The 15,782-nt window shown below is 32.9% G+C and overlaps 2 protein-coding genes and 2 long non-coding RNA genes across 6 annotated transcripts; 1 reads left to right on the forward strand and 3 right to left on the reverse strand.

Annotated features, from left to right (window-relative positions):
• Positions 1-3,222: 3,222 nt before the first annotated feature.
• Positions 3,223-4,003, reverse strand: LOC146924260 (uncharacterized). Its single transcript, XM_085709254.1, has 3 exons — positions 3,878-4,003; positions 3,660-3,753; positions 3,223-3,493 (listed from the first exon to the last, which is right to left on the reverse strand). The coding sequence occupies exons 1-3, from the start codon at positions 3,924-3,926 to the stop codon at positions 3,340-3,342; spliced, it is 297 nt and encodes a 98-aa protein (XP_085565380.1). The 5' UTR covers positions 3,927-4,003; the 3' UTR covers positions 3,223-3,339.
• A 940-nt stretch (positions 4,004-4,943) lies between these two features.
• LOC146924261 (uncharacterized) lies at positions 4,944-7,522 on the reverse strand. 2 transcript variants are annotated; one of them, XR_015010078.1, is made up of 4 exons: positions 7,393-7,522; positions 6,908-7,285; positions 6,328-6,448; positions 4,944-4,957 (listed from the first exon to the last, which is right to left on the reverse strand). It is a non-coding gene; the product is annotated as an uncharacterized LOC146924261 (long non-coding RNA). The 2 variants fall into 2 exon arrangements; XR_015010077.1 differs by having other exon boundaries at positions 4,944-6,448.
• A 487-nt stretch (positions 7,523-8,009) lies between these two features.
• On the reverse strand, positions 8,010-9,013 carry LOC146924262 (uncharacterized). The gene is made up of 3 exons (XR_015010079.1): positions 8,719-9,013; positions 8,207-8,279; positions 8,010-8,101 (listed from the first exon to the last, which is right to left on the reverse strand). It is a non-coding gene; the product is annotated as an uncharacterized LOC146924262 (long non-coding RNA).
• Positions 9,014-10,059: 1,046 nt separating this feature from the next.
• Positions 10,060-15,228, forward strand: LOC146924263 (uncharacterized). Of its 2 annotated transcripts, XM_085709255.1 has the most exons (8): positions 10,060-10,501; positions 10,857-11,234; positions 12,086-12,448; positions 13,647-13,751; positions 13,831-13,935; positions 14,015-14,285; positions 14,455-14,509; positions 14,759-15,228. In XM_085709255.1, exons 1-8 carry the CDS (start codon positions 10,267-10,269, stop codon positions 14,900-14,902), a joined length of 1,656 nt encoding a protein of 551 aa, XP_085565381.1. In that variant the 5' UTR covers positions 10,060-10,266; the 3' UTR covers positions 14,903-15,228. The 2 variants fall into 2 exon arrangements, with proteins under 2 accessions (XP_085565381.1, XP_085565382.1); XM_085709256.1 differs by lacking the exon at positions 13,647-13,751.
• Positions 15,229-15,782: the final 554 nt, after the last annotated feature.

The following is a 15,782-nucleotide window of genomic DNA, read 5'->3' on the forward strand; positions in this document are numbered from 1 at the left end:
ATAGACAAAATTAACAACGAAATAGAAAAATATGGTAGTCTGTTTTGCCATCTGTATGTGCACGCATATGCTATTTTTATGATATCTTACCTCAAATTTTAAAGTTATTTACATATAATCTTCTAAGTATATGGGTGTGTATATCTTAATAGAATTTAAGAGTTTTAGATGGACAAAATTAATAGCGAGATTTAAAATATGGTAGTCTGTTTTGCATGCATATGGTGTTTTATAAAAATTACTTATATCTAATCATTTAATGTATGGATATATATCCTAATAGAATTGAAGAGTTTAAGATAGACAAAATTAACAATGAGAAAGAAATTACATATGGTTGTCTATTTTGCAAGTTGTATGTACACACATATGACATTTTATAAGATCAATACATTGCATGGTTAAAATTATAAAATTCAAAGATGGTATCCTAAAAGTGAAAAATTGTTTCTTTCAGAGCACCGATAGACCTGACTTGTTTCTATAAGTCTAAAGTTATTTCTTTGTTCGATATGTTTTTGAATACTGAATGTAGACACTTATTTGACCTATAGTTCAAATTGTATCTCACTATGTTTTATAGATTAGTTATTTTTGCCACATCCTATAACACTTGATATCAAAACGTGCAGTAGTAATGCTTTTTAAGTTGTAAAAATGTGAATTATTATTTTTCACATAAAAATATTTATCATTGTATAGATAAGAGATATGAGAGATTTACAATTTTGCTCCCCCTACTATGATAAATCCGTAATTTTGCTCTCCTCATTTTTAATTTAGCAATTTTTGTACTCTAATTTGAATTATACAATTTGTTCCTTATGTCAAATTTTTAACAGAAACAATAGTGTTATAGTCAGACACTAATGTGACATTTATTACGTGGAACTTATGTGACAAAAGAGTGATGACGTGACGCTCAAAATATTGTCAGTCATCCTAATGTTGCATTTTTTGCGTGGAACTTATACTATTACTGAATCCTAAAACTGCAAGAGACTATTTTCCAACACACCAAGTATTTCGAGCTTTCCAATTCCACCGCAAACTATTTATGTAAATACTAGAATTTATACTATTACTGAATATTTTGGCCCAAGGATCAGCCTTCTATTAGGAATACAAATTAACATCTCTTCGTTTGCCAAATTCGAGAAAAATGTACACAATCCCTTAAACAATGAAGCATACTTTTCTCAGAATATAAACATCTAGAATAAATATTGAAAAGGAGTTATGTTTTTAAGGATGGACATAGAAAGATTCTGGATGAACTGAAGACATATGCACAAAAGTTTTTATGTTTTCCGATGCCTTAATCTTTCAAATCCACAACAATTGCTTATCTACATGCATGTCTAAATTACTTGTGAAATGCGACTTGTAGCCCGATTTAGCTGATTAGGATCCATCATATTCCCCGCCCAAACAAAACAATTTGAAATGTATTGATGAAGATTGAAGTGGGATCTAGAAATTTTTCCAGCCACAACCGTAGGGATGAAAGTGTGGAAACCATGAAAATGCCATTCATTATTAATATGTTCATCTTTAATTCTCCTTGAAGTGTCATGTATAACAACAAAATTAACAATGTGACGTAAATGATGTGTTTGATTTACTAAAAAAAATAAAGGACATGACAAGACAACTTCAGTTGTACGGTCTTTGATTTGTAAAACTGTTTCTGGGACAGGAAAAACCGGAGGCAAGGGACAAGACAAAAACTGAAATTATTGTCCCTCACTAAACCAAAATTATGGTCAGATTAAGCAAGTGTACCAAATTGTTTACCAAGTAATAAAGTGTACGTAGAGTATCATATAGAGCTGTCAAAACGGGCCGACCTGTTTAGCCCGATTAATTATAGGGCTTAGGCCTTACATATTGAGCTTGAATTTTAATAGGGCTTTTTAGCTCGGCCCTGAAAAGTCCGGTACCCGTTAGGGCTAGCCCGAGCAGGCCGCGGGTAGCCCGTGAGCCCGCATAACAAAAAAATCCGATAAATTATATATATTTTTCAAATAATTCTTTACTTAGTTGATTATCAAAGTAAAAAATAAAAGTGAAAATTCAATGAATTAACACAAATATAAATGTAATATAAAATTATATTTACTCGTTTCGTTATTTATACTTTTAAAGATCAAATATATAAATATCTATAACCATAACGTATCTAATTTATTTAAAATTGCTTTCCTGGCCGTTTTAGTTACGATGTTTGTACAAAAATGTTTACAATTTATTTTTGTGTTAGGCATTATTTAAACATATTAAAAATATTATTTATAAAAAAAATTTTAGAAGTATTTTATAGTAATTTTTTTTTTAAAATGTAATTTTTAATACGGGCTGACCCGTTTAACCCGCGGCCCGTGTAGGGTCGGGCTCGGGTAGTATATTTCAAGTTCGTTTTTCAACCGCCTTTTTGGCCGGGCCCAATAATGCCCGAAGCCCGTTAGGGCCGGCCCTAAACGGGTCGGGCCGCCGTTTTGACAGTTTGTATCCACAAGGATTGTCGTTTTGTCCAAACAACTTGCGTTACTTATTATTGAGCAATTAAAATAAATAAAAGAGTTGAGGGTTAGAGATTGTAATTTTTATTTGTTTTCAACAAAGCAAGTTACCTGTTTTGGTTGCAGAAAAGTAAGAAGCGATTATGATTCTTTGAATTCCCCTTATTTATTTGTTGGAATTAAATAACATTCATTGCGTTTAGTTATCTTAAGTAGACTATACAAGTGATGAGAACATTGAGATTTTTCTAACGTAGTCGGTTTGTTGAGTTGCACCTGCTGATCGCACGATGATCCTTACGTGCGGGGCCTTACTCTCTCTATTGATTTAGGTCTACCCCTCTTTTGTTTAGTTGCACCTGTTGATCGCACTGTGATCCTTACGTGCAGGGTTTTACTCTCTCAAAAGTAATTGAAATATATACTTAAATTGACGTTCCTAGATTTCCAAAGGCAATGAAGGCCCATGTTCCTGAAGGTTTTCCATCTATGAATCTTAGGTATCTCATAACACATTCTCCCTCTCACGTATCCTAATAGCTTTTCATTTTAGGGTCAAAATAATTTTTTTTGAGAAAATGATTTTTCTAAAAATCCTAAACAAACACTTAAAAATGAAAAAAGTGATTTTTTTTTGAAAAAAATCCAAAACAAACAGGGCCTAAATAACATTAAAAATTACAATTTTTTTGTCAAGTAGTTTAATTTCACATCTTAAGGTAAATAAATGGAGAATGATCGAACCCTAATGTTTATATATTGTAATACATTGTCTCCACCAACTGAACTACACGCTCATAGTCACGCCCTTTTGAATTTAGAAAGGACAAAGAAGTTCCCACTCTTCCATTTGGACCAAATTTGGAGCAGGAGTCTCCACATGTGGTTTTGGCTGAATAACATGACTCTCATAATAGCGATAAACCGCGACACTAGACAACGCTGCCAATGTTAACGCCTGAGCATGAATTCTGTAAACCAATAAGGAAAATTAGTATCCTAATCAACTTTCATATATTAACAAAAAAAATCATATATAAATGAAATATGATAATAATGACAATAACTATAAATTGGAAGCAACCTCAATTGGAACCAACCTCAGAGGAGAAATAATGTAGTCAAACATTTATGTACCTAGCATGGATAAGCCTAAGACTTGGCTTCAGTGGAGACCTTGTACGTGAATATGTTAGAAGCGTTTCTCCAATTCCAGATGCCCATAGTCCTCCTGTAATCAAATTCAACACCAATTATAATTATTTGGTGTAAACAGTTTAGTACATTTAAATTTTACCATAAAAAATTACATCTAACTTTAAAATGTGCGACATGTAGGATGTATTACAACTTACCAACTGTTGCGAGCTTGTGTTTTGAAACCCATGATTGAATTGTCTCCATGTGGATTTTTCTTGTGTTGCTCTCTTTGATTTTAGAGTATTCAACTGGTAAAGATGGATATATATGAACTATGATAGAAAAATGATGGGTATTTATAGAAGAGAGTGGGAGAGGTTGATGCTGAAATGTGGGGTTTTATGTTTGGCCCATGGGTTCGTTCATAAAGTGGACTTTGCACCTGTTTTGTTGGAACATGGAAAGGGATAAACAAGAGGAGGTTTACACTGGTTTTGCCGCTGAGAAAAGTGTTTTTTTCACTCACACTAGACTTTTCACCCGTGCTGCCGCACGGGTCATATACAATGTAAATATAGTAAAGAAAAGCAAAAATACATCGTATATTTTCAACTTAATGTTCAAATGTCATAACTTTAAATTCAATAGTAATTGAGGTTTTCGTGTCTACACATCTTGGAAAATTTCTTTAAACACTACATTCGAAGTACTATCAATGCAAACACCATGTTCATCTATTAGCAAATTTTTCAGACCGTTTCATGAGGTAACCCCTGATATTGATACATAAAGTTGACCATTTGAGAACACGATGTGGAAGGTATATACCAACCTGATTTAGTGATTGCCCTTAAATTTTGTTAATGGTCATTGTATAACACACAACTATAGGAAGCTGTCTACATTGAACAAAAAATAGTAGGTGAAGAAGTTAAACTAAGTCCACCCTATTTCCTTTCAAACTCAGCAAATTCAAAGTATCCCACAGTGAGACTTTTTATCATACATAAATTGGCAAGTTAAAAACGACATTCATAATACAATAGAACATGAGATGTTGCATTTTTAATCTATATTCTTGATAACAACTATCACTTTTACAGAAAATATGGATTAGGACATGAAAAGATTACAACATGTAGCTTTTACATAACATATGGATTAGAACAACTGCAGCAGAACACAAACTCTAGCTGCCTCATACCAAAACGGGCTTCGAAATTATCTTCCGAGACCAGAAAATGTGAGTTGAATAGGCATTAGAACAACACCGCAGAAAAAATGGCCCAAAAACTCTACAGCAGCAAGTTAGCAAAACATGACATAGCATTAGTAGCAGACCTCTCAAATGAAAAAAGTACAGATATACTACCAGGAAAATTCTCGAATTCCAAAAAAAGAGTAGAACTCTCTTAATGTGCACTTTTGAGTAGAACTCTCTTAATGTGCACTTTTGAGTATTCATACAAAATTGAACCTTATTATGGCCACAAACATTGTACCAGCGTATAAGTTATTACAATATAAAAAGATAGTTAGAAATTCAAATCATAAACAATGTGGTAAATTACACACAAAATAGCACTAATAAGAAAATAAAAATCACATAAATTTGTAATTCTTGCAACAAAAAAATAAGTGTTGGAAATAGCTTTGCAAGATCATAATGAAATCTAGTCGTTCATTGAGAAATTTAAAGACAATAATCATTGGCTACAACTCATTTGTTCATTAAACTATCAAGAAATATCTAAAATAAATCTGAGAAACTGAGAATTTTCAGCAGGTAGTAGTCCGGTCTATCTAATTAGATACACCATTGATTATCTCAAATAGCTACAATAGACCCGTGTATATACATTCGCGACATTAGAGAGATCTAAAGACAATCAAATACTACAGAGTAAAAAATCAGCCACCTCTCTAAAAAAAAATTGCTACAAAGAGTATGACTTTAATCAATGCAATATAAAAAAAATAAAATCAATGCAATATGTTATCATCTCTAGAAAATATGATGTTCCACCTGAGTATGATGGTGATGCACAATTTGATATCAAATACTTTAATTAAAAAAACGTTTATTAGCAAATAAGAAACAGATATAGAAGATACATATACACCAATATAGTGACCTGCACCACCACAGAAAGGCCAACTATCACAACTTAATTGTCCATAATTAAGATGAAAATATATGTCTGTTAATTAATTAGGCATCAGTTTGAACACATCTTGCTCTATCCTAGAATTTGAACAAATTTATTTAATGGACACAAAGAACTTATTCCAATCATTGATACGTTGAGTTACTAAATTGTAGTTCCATATGAAGTCATCTGACATAGTCACACATTGCCCTAAATGTTCAAATAATTGATTTTGCAATTTTTCATAGGCATCATTCATACAGAATATGCAAATAAGAAACAAATATGTCAACAATGTATCAAGTTCGCGGCCATAAGTATGAGCCTTAATCAAGACATTAATAAAAATATAAAGATAACAGACTAAACAATCATTCATTTTGAAAAGTCAAAAGCAATTATTCAAAAGTTATAAATTCTATAGACATATGTATAGTTAGCTCCATTTCTTGCCAAAGGAAAGCTCAAATTTTGAATCCAATTTGATAGAACCAATGAGTAAGACAAATTATTACCTGACATAAAAGAAGTTCAAGATTTAATAGAGAACCACATGCTTTAGAAGCATAATAAACCCACAGCTAATATGCATAATCCTAGTGACTAATCTAATGGCAACCAAGAATGACAACAATCCTGCAAAGGAGGAAAAAAAGGGTTATTAAGTTAAAGAAGTTCTTAGCAAAATAATGTCAAGGCAAAAAACAGAGACTTTCAAGGCTTAACTGAAACACACATTTGTAACCCAAAAGAAAGTATGAGTGGTGAAAATGAAATCCAATGAGGCATTCCTTCAAACATTTTAAAGGGAAAGTAATTAAAGCTGAACAACATAATTTCCAGAGTGCTTTTGTTATCATCTGGTTTGATAAATGAAGTTCTAAATAATTTATTCCACACTGACTTCATTCTTCCTTCCAATAGTAATATAGTCATAACCTCATTTATATCATTCTCTTAAACCTAGCCAAAGTTACCTTGTTATAAAATGTCAAAAAAATTACACAACCTTTACAAAGTTACCATGTTAGCATACATATCAAAATAAAATTAAAATTCTGCAAGAGAAACAGGAAAAAAACACTATATTCATACCTATAACTCAATTTTTAAGCTCGAGAGGTGGCAATTGATTTGGCGGTTGAAAGAAATTGGGGATAGAGGCTTGAAATTGGGTGCTTGATGAAATGAAAGAGAGGGACATAAAAATTGGTAAAACGGCCTAAAGATCTCTAGATTTTAATAACAAAGAGGTTGTATCAATGGTTGTTTTGAGTTTGTGTTAACCAAAATTGATTCATTAAATCTTGCACCTAACTATTGAGAGAGTTACTTATCCATCTAGTCTTCTTGCTTCCGTCAAATTTAAAGCTTTCTCAAATACCAATAGTTGATGGATCCTCTTGTTCTACATCATTATTACAGTCAAGCTATGCATTCCTCAATAAACACAATCCTACCAAAAAGGAAAACCTGCAAAAGTGAAGAAAAAATAGGGAGAAAAAAAAATCAGAAACATAATTAGATGAGATAGAGAGACTGATACATCCAATCCAACCAATGAATATTATGAAAAATACCTATCTAGATCATAAGTGGTCATGACAATCACCTTCCGGTGAATTTTTAAAAATCACTAATTGCTTTTATCGATTGAATAATCACCCTCTGCCACTGTCTTCGATTCCTCCACTTCGCCGTTCAAGAAATCTGACCAACAATTTCAATTAACACAGTTTAACTTAACTCCTTGCAAATCAAATCAAAATCAAAATTTAAACCGTTATGTTAAATCAAAAAATTGTATTTGTCATGCTTTTAATTTCCTTTGACTCTCAAAGTACAGCAGCAAATCATCAAAATATTCAAGTTACATCAATCACTTTAATTTTTGTCAATCCACAATATCAAAAGTAAGCATGAAATAATTTTAATTTGCTCGAGAAATTAGAGTTTTGATATTTCCTACCTAATTCAATAGTCATGAAGATTTCTAATCTGGATACACAATTTCTCCATATAAGCAACTATCAAAGACCTTTACATTTACTTCATACTACTGAGACCCTGCATCGATCAAACCAAAACATTAAATCTCAAAACAAAAGCACTCAATGCTTCAATGTAAATACCAAATGAACAAATTTAAACAACAAAAAACCTATTAACAAAATGAGTTTGGCATATTTTTACTGTAGCATAACCAATAGACGGATTATACTCATTACACACTACAATATCTCCATCTGCATACTAAGCAATCTCCTAGCCATGTGAATTTCCCTTGGACTGTCAAACACATAATACACGACACCTCAATCAAATAAACATAAACTACCATAACAAAGCACAAATCACTTACTTCAAAGACAAAAATTGAACCGTCACAATTACATTCTCGTTAGTTTTATGAGAATATAGCACAGTTTTTGAAGATGACGGCCGAATCATTTCAATCTCACCGAACCTACAACAATCAACAAATTTCAAAAAAAAAAAATCAAAACAATTAAGTGTCACCAGCTGAAGTTTGACCCATGATATTAGAGTGCTAGGTGTGGGGTAGAAGAATTACTATTTTTTTAAATGATGAACAGAACATATAAATTCATTCCAAGCTTAGTCGACGTTTGATCTTTAAACCATGAACAAAACATATAAAATTATAAAATTTAGATGAAATCGATGAGATTTGGATGAGAAGAAATCAAACCTTTTTTGAATCGACCCATGATATTAGAGTGCTAGGTGTGGGGTAGAAGAATTACTATTTTTTAAAATGATGAACAGAACATATAAATTCATTCCAAGCTTAGTCGACGTTTGATCTTTAAGCCATGAACAAAACATATAAAATTATAAAATTTAGATGAAATCGATGAGATTTGGATGAGAAGAAATCAAACCTTTTTTGAATCAACAATCGAAAATGATCAGCGTTTTTGTGTTTCTGTATAGGAAGGATTCAAAATCGAACCTTTTGGACTCAGTGATTGAGGAGAATCAAAAGGTTGGGGGGAGAATGTGAAATCGCTAATGGTGAAGGATGGTTGAGAATGGTTAATCCATCTGAAGGACTGCGAAAGTTGCTCAGAGCGAAAATGAGAGAGAAACGGAGATTCTGATATGAGCAAGAAGATGGGTCAGAATCAGATACGGCGGCGGCGAAGATGAAATGACCAGAGTTAGTGATGGTGGTGATACGGCTGCTGCAGAGATGAAATGGCCACAGGTGATGGTGCGGATACGACGGAGGTCCGCTAGATTCCGGTGGCAGAGGGAGATGATGGTATTCAGAGAATGGGTGTGAGAGAAAATAGAGAGAGGGGGTTAGGTCAGAGTGATTGTTTCCAGGGAAGAGAAAGACGCTTGTTGAGCGCACGTTCAGTTGTTTGGCTTTTTTTTCTCTTCTTTTGTTACTATAGTTGTTTCGTAATTAAGGTTTAGGTCAGGGTTAAAACAGGAATTTTATTCGCTAGGGTTTAGGTTTAATTAGGGCGAAAATTCTAGCTTAGGGCAACTTTTATATATTCTTTTGTTACTATAGTTGTTTCGTAATTAAGGTTTAGGTCAGGTTAAAACAGGAATTTTATTCGCTAGGGTTTAGGTTTAATTAGGGCGAAAATTCTAGCTTGGGGCAACTTTTATATATAGTATGATCATTGATTTCCACTCTCTTACACTTTTCTAATTTTTTTTTTGATATACCTATTTTAAAAAGAGTTGTGATATATGAACAATCTAAAATAGTCGTTGTATGCATACAATATGTTTTAAGGTAGATGGAAAATAAGATACACAGTTGTCTGACAACTTTGTGTTGTTAAAATAATATTTTCGCTTTGAAAATTTGGTCTTGCCATTTAATTCTTTTTTTAGATTTTTGATCCCATGTCTATTTTTCATGTAAACTATTTATTTATGAAGTGTCGATACATATTGGATATTTTTTTAAAAAAAATACTTATTAAACATATTTTTGCTCCTCTAAAAAAACATTTTTTTTGTTTCAAAAAAAAACTAAGGCGGTGGATTTTTAAAATAAGAAGGCTAAAATTTTAATTTTTTTGAAAATAGAGGAGCCAAATGCGTATTTAAACCCATAATTTTTTATATTACTTTCTTCATTAAATTTTTTTGTATCAATTATTATTATTTTGTTTTTTTTTTGAAAAATACGTACTAATTAATTAGTACTTCAATTTTCAACAAAAAAAAAAAAAATAAACACACAGACGCTCTGGTTTAACTGAAAACTAGATTGCCGCTACTTTTTGAACCAAAAAAAAAAAAAACCAAACAGAACCAAAAGCTTCTCCAGCAATCTTGCATCTTCCACACACTCTTATAAAATTCTTCCATTTCTTCATCATAATCAAACTCTATTCAATTTCAACTCCAATCCAAAACAAAGCCCTAATTTTACTAAACCCTAATTATTCCAAACCCTAACAATGGAATCTGAACGAAAACGACGAAAACTCGGACAAAGAAACCCACTTTCCGATCGCACCAACACTTTCTCATCCGTTCCCCCAAAATCAACCAAACCTAAACCTTCGTTTTCTTCTGCATTCAAAAAACTCAAACCTAGCTCTACTACCGCGAATCTCGATGTTGCTTCAAACCGTAGCTCTGTTGCACCGGAGTTTCATTCAACGCCTTCGCCCAATACCCGCTCTCGTCGCGGTACGTTGAATATTATTAACTGTTCGATTGGTGAAAACTGATTAGTGTTTTTTCAATTTTAATTTCATTTCCAATTTGAATTTGAATTTGATTGATTTGTTTTTTGTTTTGTGGTATTTATTTTGGAAATTAGGGTTAATTTTAGTTTCTGTTTATCTAAATTGCACACATGTTTTTAGAGCAGTAGATTATGATTTGTGGGTGAAAAAGTTATAGAAAAGGGTTGTGTTTGGATTGACATGTCATAATCATAAGCTGATTTTTAACTTAATTTGGATAAGCTTTCATTCAAGAAGCATTTATTTTTCATAAATAAAATCTTGTTAAATTTATGCCTTTTGTTCTTTTACTTCAGGGACTGTTGATGGTGAAGCTTCTAAGCCTATTTCTATAGTACACAGTATAAGGAATCCTTCAAATAAAAGGAAAGAGAAAGAGAAAGAGAAAGAGAAAGAGAAAGACAAAGAATCGGTCATTCAAAGGAAGGAAGTAGAAACTCCTTCAAGTAGAACACCCGAGGATAGATGGAAAACCTTTTTAAAGGGGAAGGGAGTGGATATTGCTTCAAGTAGCACATCCAAGGATATATCGAACGAACCTACAATACCCTGTAAAACACAACCTACAACCAAATTCACCTCTACTACCGAGAATCTTGATGTTGCCTCAAACCGTAGCTCTACTGCACCGGATTTTCTTTCAACGCCTTTTTCCGATACCCGGCCTCGTCACGGTATGTTGGAATTTTAAATATTTGACTGGTGAAAATGAAAAGTGTTTATTCAATTTAAATTTCATTTCCAATCGGAATGAATTTTTTTTTTGGTGTTTATTTTGCAAATTAGGGTTAATTTTAGTTTCTGTTTATCTAAAATGCACACATGTTTTTAGAGCAGTAGATTATGAAATGTATTATGTGGGCGAAAAAATGTTATATAAAAGGGTCGTGTTTGGATTGGCATGTCATAAGCTGATTTTTATAACCTAATTTGGATAAGCTTTTTTCCGGATAGTTTATGAAGACAGATTATAATTTATATGAAAAACCCAGTTTGACTATTTTCTTTGAGTATAGAAATAGCACTTATGAAGCTTATGATTTTGCGAGTTAATTTTGTATTTTGTTGCTAAGTTGACTTGAGCATAAGGCTTTATTATAGTGATTGGGTATACTTTGCCTTTATATTTAAGTCATATTTTGCACCGTTGACATATTTACAATATTATATTAGCTTACATATAGTCAAACTTGTACGACTCGTACGAGTTTACCTAAGTAAAATGAGTTGAGGTAAACTCTCGAGTTGTATACCTTTGCTAAGAAGTGTTTTTTTTCAATTTTAATTTCATTTCCAATTTGAATTGAATTTGAAAAATTTATTTTTTTGGTATTTATTTTGAAAGTTATGGTTAATTTTAGTTTCTGTTTATCTAAAACGTAGACATGTGTTAAGAGCAGTATATTATGATTTGTGGGTCATAAGCTGATTTTTAACCTAATTTGGATAAGCTTTCATTCAAGAAGCATTTGTTCTTTATAAATAAAATCTTGTTAAATTTATGCTTTTTGTTCTTTTACTTCAGGGACTGTTGATCTTGAAGCTTCTAGGAAGGAGAAAGAGAATGAATCTGTCATTCAAAGGAAGGAAGTGGACACTCTTTCAAGTAGAATACCCGTGGATAGATGGTACACCTATTCAAAGGGGAAGGGGGTGGACATTGCTTCTAGTAGGGCGTCTAATCAAAGGGAGGATAAAGGGAAGCGAGTGGACATTGCTTCAAATAGCATGCCCATGGATATATGGAACGAACCTACAATACACTGCAAAAAACAACATACAACCAAATTCACCACTACTACCGAGAATCTCGATGATGCCTCAAACCCTAGCTCTGATGCGCCAGATTTTCTTTCAACGCCTTTTCCCAATACCCGGACTCGTCACGGTATGTTTGCATTTTAAATATTCGATTTGTGAAAACTGAAAAGTGTTTTTTCAATTTTAATTTCATTTCCAATCTGAATGATATTTTTTTTGGTGTTTATTTTACAAATTGGGGTTAATTTTAGTTTCTGTTTCTCTAAAATGCACACATGTGTTTAGAGCAGTAGATTATGATATGTGGGTGAAAAAATGTTATAGATAAGGGCTGTGTTTGGATTGACATGTCATAAACTGATTTTTAACCTAATTTGGATAAAGCTTTTTTCAGGATAGTTTATGAAAACAGTTTATATGAAAAACCCAGTTTGACAATGTTTTCTTCGAGTATAGAAATAGTGCTTATACATAAGCACTTAATTTTGGTGTTCCATCTAAATGGGCCTAATTTGAAGTAGTTGTTCTTGATGTTGTGGAGATTCATGGTTTAATACAATGTTGTCTCAATTGCAATCTGGTTGTGGTTGCAGTCTTGCAGATAGATAGAAAGCCTAGAAGTCGCCTTTGAACCATTTTTTGAACACTTGGCTATAGTTGCTTGATATGATTAGTGGTATTAATTACTTATTTTTCATACTGTGTTAATTTGTTCAATTTATGATTTTTGTGGATTAAAAATGCTTTAGAGATGGGAAGTGTTTGGATTTACTTATGGAAAACGGATTCGGGCTTATCTGTTTGCTTAAGCAATTGACACAGTGATCTGTAGAAACTTATGGACACAATATATATGATGATAAGTGCTTACGGGTCGGATAAGCACTTAATTGAGCTGTTCATATAAACATGCCCTTGGTATGAAATTGTTGTTTTTGATAGTGTGAAGATTCATGGTCAAATACATTGCAACCATGCAGCTTAGCTTCAATCGCAATGTTGTTGCTATAGATGTCGCGTTTTCACAATTTCTTTTAATAGCCTGGCTATAGTTACTTGATATGATTAGTGGTATTAATTTAATCAACAGGAATTTTCAGGAATAGGGTTTCCCTTCCCAGTTTCCGCTTTAAATATTGTTGTCCTAGTCCCCCTCAAGCTTTTGATTTTAATTATTTAATAAGTTTGCAGTGCTGCAGATGATTCTTAGGGTGAGGGGTACCAACGTTGTTGTGATGTTCTAACTCTAATGATACCTTTGCACCACATTTGTTTTTTATAAATAAAATCTCGTTAAATTTATGCTTTTTGTTCTTTTACTTCAGGGACTGTTGATCTTGAAGCTTCTGGACCTATTTCTATAGCATACGGTCTAAGGAATTCTTCAAATAAAAGGAAGAAGAAAGAAAATGAATCGGACTCTCCTGCAGGTAGTGTGCCTATTAAAAAGAATGATAAAAGGAAGGATAAAGGAAAGGATAATTTATGCTTTTTGTTCTTTTACTTCAGGGACTGTTGATCTTGAAGCTTCTGGACCTATTTCTATAGTATACGGTCTAAGGAATTCTTCAAATAAAAGGAAGAAGAAAGAAAATGAATCGGACTCTCCTGCAGGTAGTGTGCCTATCAAAAAGAATGATAAAAGGAAGGATAAAGGAAAGGATAATTTATGCTTTTTGTTCTTTTACTTCAGGGACTGTTGATCTTGAAGCTTCTGGACCTATTTCTATAGTATACGGTCTAAGGAATTCTTCAAATAAAAGGAAGAAGAAAGAAAATGAATCGAACTCTCCTGCAGGTAGTTTGCCTATTAAAAAGAATGATAAAAGGAAGGATAAAAGAAGGGATAAAGTGGACATTCCTTCAAGCATCACTCCCATGGATAGATTGAACGAACCTGCAAATAGCAATAACATTAAAAGGAAGGATAAAAGCAAGTCAGCTTCGAGGGTCTGTAATACTAGGTAATCATCCCTCTCTGATATGATAAAATGCGCAGCATAATGATTATTCTTCGTAGTGCACTAGTAATTAATCGTTTAGATGTATCACTCAACTCCACATATGTACAATTGTTTCTGGTCTTGATGTTGAATATTAACCATGGGCTATTGTTTGTTCTTCAAAATACAGAGAGAAAAGTGCAAATCCACCCAAGGCCAACGCATCCTCAGTCCCTTGTAGAAAGGTACATAACTCTATTGTTACGGTTCTACATGTATTGTTGGCATGCCAAATTCTCCGTCTTTACTCTCGAGTGTTGTATATTCTCTAAATAATTGTTACCTGGAAGTTGAATGAGTCACTTCCTGATACTTTTTAGCTTCATATGCACCTTTTCCGCCATTTGCATACTTATTTGTTTCCTAATTATAAGTTGATTCATGTTACACTGGATATTTTGCAATTATTTGATGCATCTTTGCTGAATTTTCAGAAGCAGCGTGCCGAACCATCTTTAGTGAATGTGTACAAGGATCCCGCGGTGCAAGATTATATCAAGAAACAAAATGCTTACTTTAAAATGATTGACGAATTTGAACTGTCCGAGGAGGAGGTTTACTCTATTAGTGACAGCTAGAAGAGTGGTAAACTGATTGATGAATTTGGACTGTCAAAGGAGGAGATTATATCTTTTGATAGTCGGGAAAGTGGTAAAGATGTAAGTATAAGTAGAGCAGCTTAGAGCTTCTTTTTAGTGGGAGGTTGTATAGTTGTGATTAGTGTTACATTTCTGACCAAATAAGTAAAGTTAAGTTCTTAATAGTATTGGTAGGAGGCCAATTGGAAATTGAAGTGAAAATTGTTTAACAGTTACACGCATGAGCCGTTATGAAATTCTCTCTTGTTTCGTTTGTATATTGCTAGTTTGTTGGAGAGTGAAAATATATTCTTACCCTTCGCAAATTTTCATGATTTTGCAGACCTTGCTTTGTTTCACTCACACTGAGAAAGTACAATACTGTATGATAGCCAAATATACTTTTTTGTTTTAATAAGCCAAATATTTTAATCACAACATTTAGGCTCACGTGATGCCTACAGAATATGTACAATAATGTCTAAAACTAACAAAAACTAATAATCATATCAGTTAACTCCTTTTCTACTCAAGCTCATACAAGAATTACACCACTACTACCACTACCAGTTTAATGCCTTTTGTTCTTATAAAATATATCCCAATTCTTGCTATCATTCTCATGTACTTAACTCCTCTGCAAACACTGTACTACCAGCCTCCTTCATGTCTCACGTTTTAATTCATATCAGCCAATTCAGCTCCCATCTCTGCACCCCACCAACTACCTTCATCTCGACGTTCCAAATCCAATACATATACCAGTGGCCAGTGGATTCCAACATCATTGTGCAATTCCGAATCCTTTAATCTTATCACTTAACTAGCTCCAATATATATTCCCATCATTTTGGAAAATGTAGGACAATAAAAAACAAGT

Source organism: Medicago sativa, chromosome 5 (assembly GCF_051527215.1).
Source record: "Medicago sativa cultivar Bolivia chromosome 5, Bolivia_mono, whole genome shotgun sequence".
Lineage (NCBI taxonomy): Eukaryota > Viridiplantae > Streptophyta > Magnoliopsida > Fabales > Fabaceae > Medicago > Medicago sativa.

Excerpts from the sequence above, each read along its gene's own strand:
- LOC146924260 (XM_085709254.1), bottom strand. The coding sequence starts at position 3,926 with ATGGAGACAATTCAATCATGGGTTTCAAAACACAAGCTCGCAACAGTT. Across the intron at positions 3,754-3,877 it reads ACACAAGCTCGCAACAGTTG|GAGGACTATGGGCATCTGGA; the intron begins GTAAGTTGTAAT and ends ATTTGATTACAG. Across the intron at positions 3,494-3,659 it reads CTTAGGCTTATCCATGCTAG|AATTCATGCTCAGGCGTTAA; the intron begins GTACATAAATGT and ends ATTGGTTTACAG.
- LOC146924263 (XM_085709255.1), top strand. The coding sequence starts at position 10,267 with ATGGAATCTGAACGAAAACGACGAAAACTCGGACAAAGAAACCCACTT. Across the intron at positions 12,449-13,646 it reads CAATACCCGGACTCGTCACG|GGACTGTTGATCTTGAAGCT; the intron begins GTATGTTTGCAT and ends CTTTTACTTCAG. Across the intron at positions 13,752-13,830 it reads TGAATCGGACTCTCCTGCAG|GGACTGTTGATCTTGAAGCT; the intron begins GTAGTGTGCCTA and ends CTTTTACTTCAG.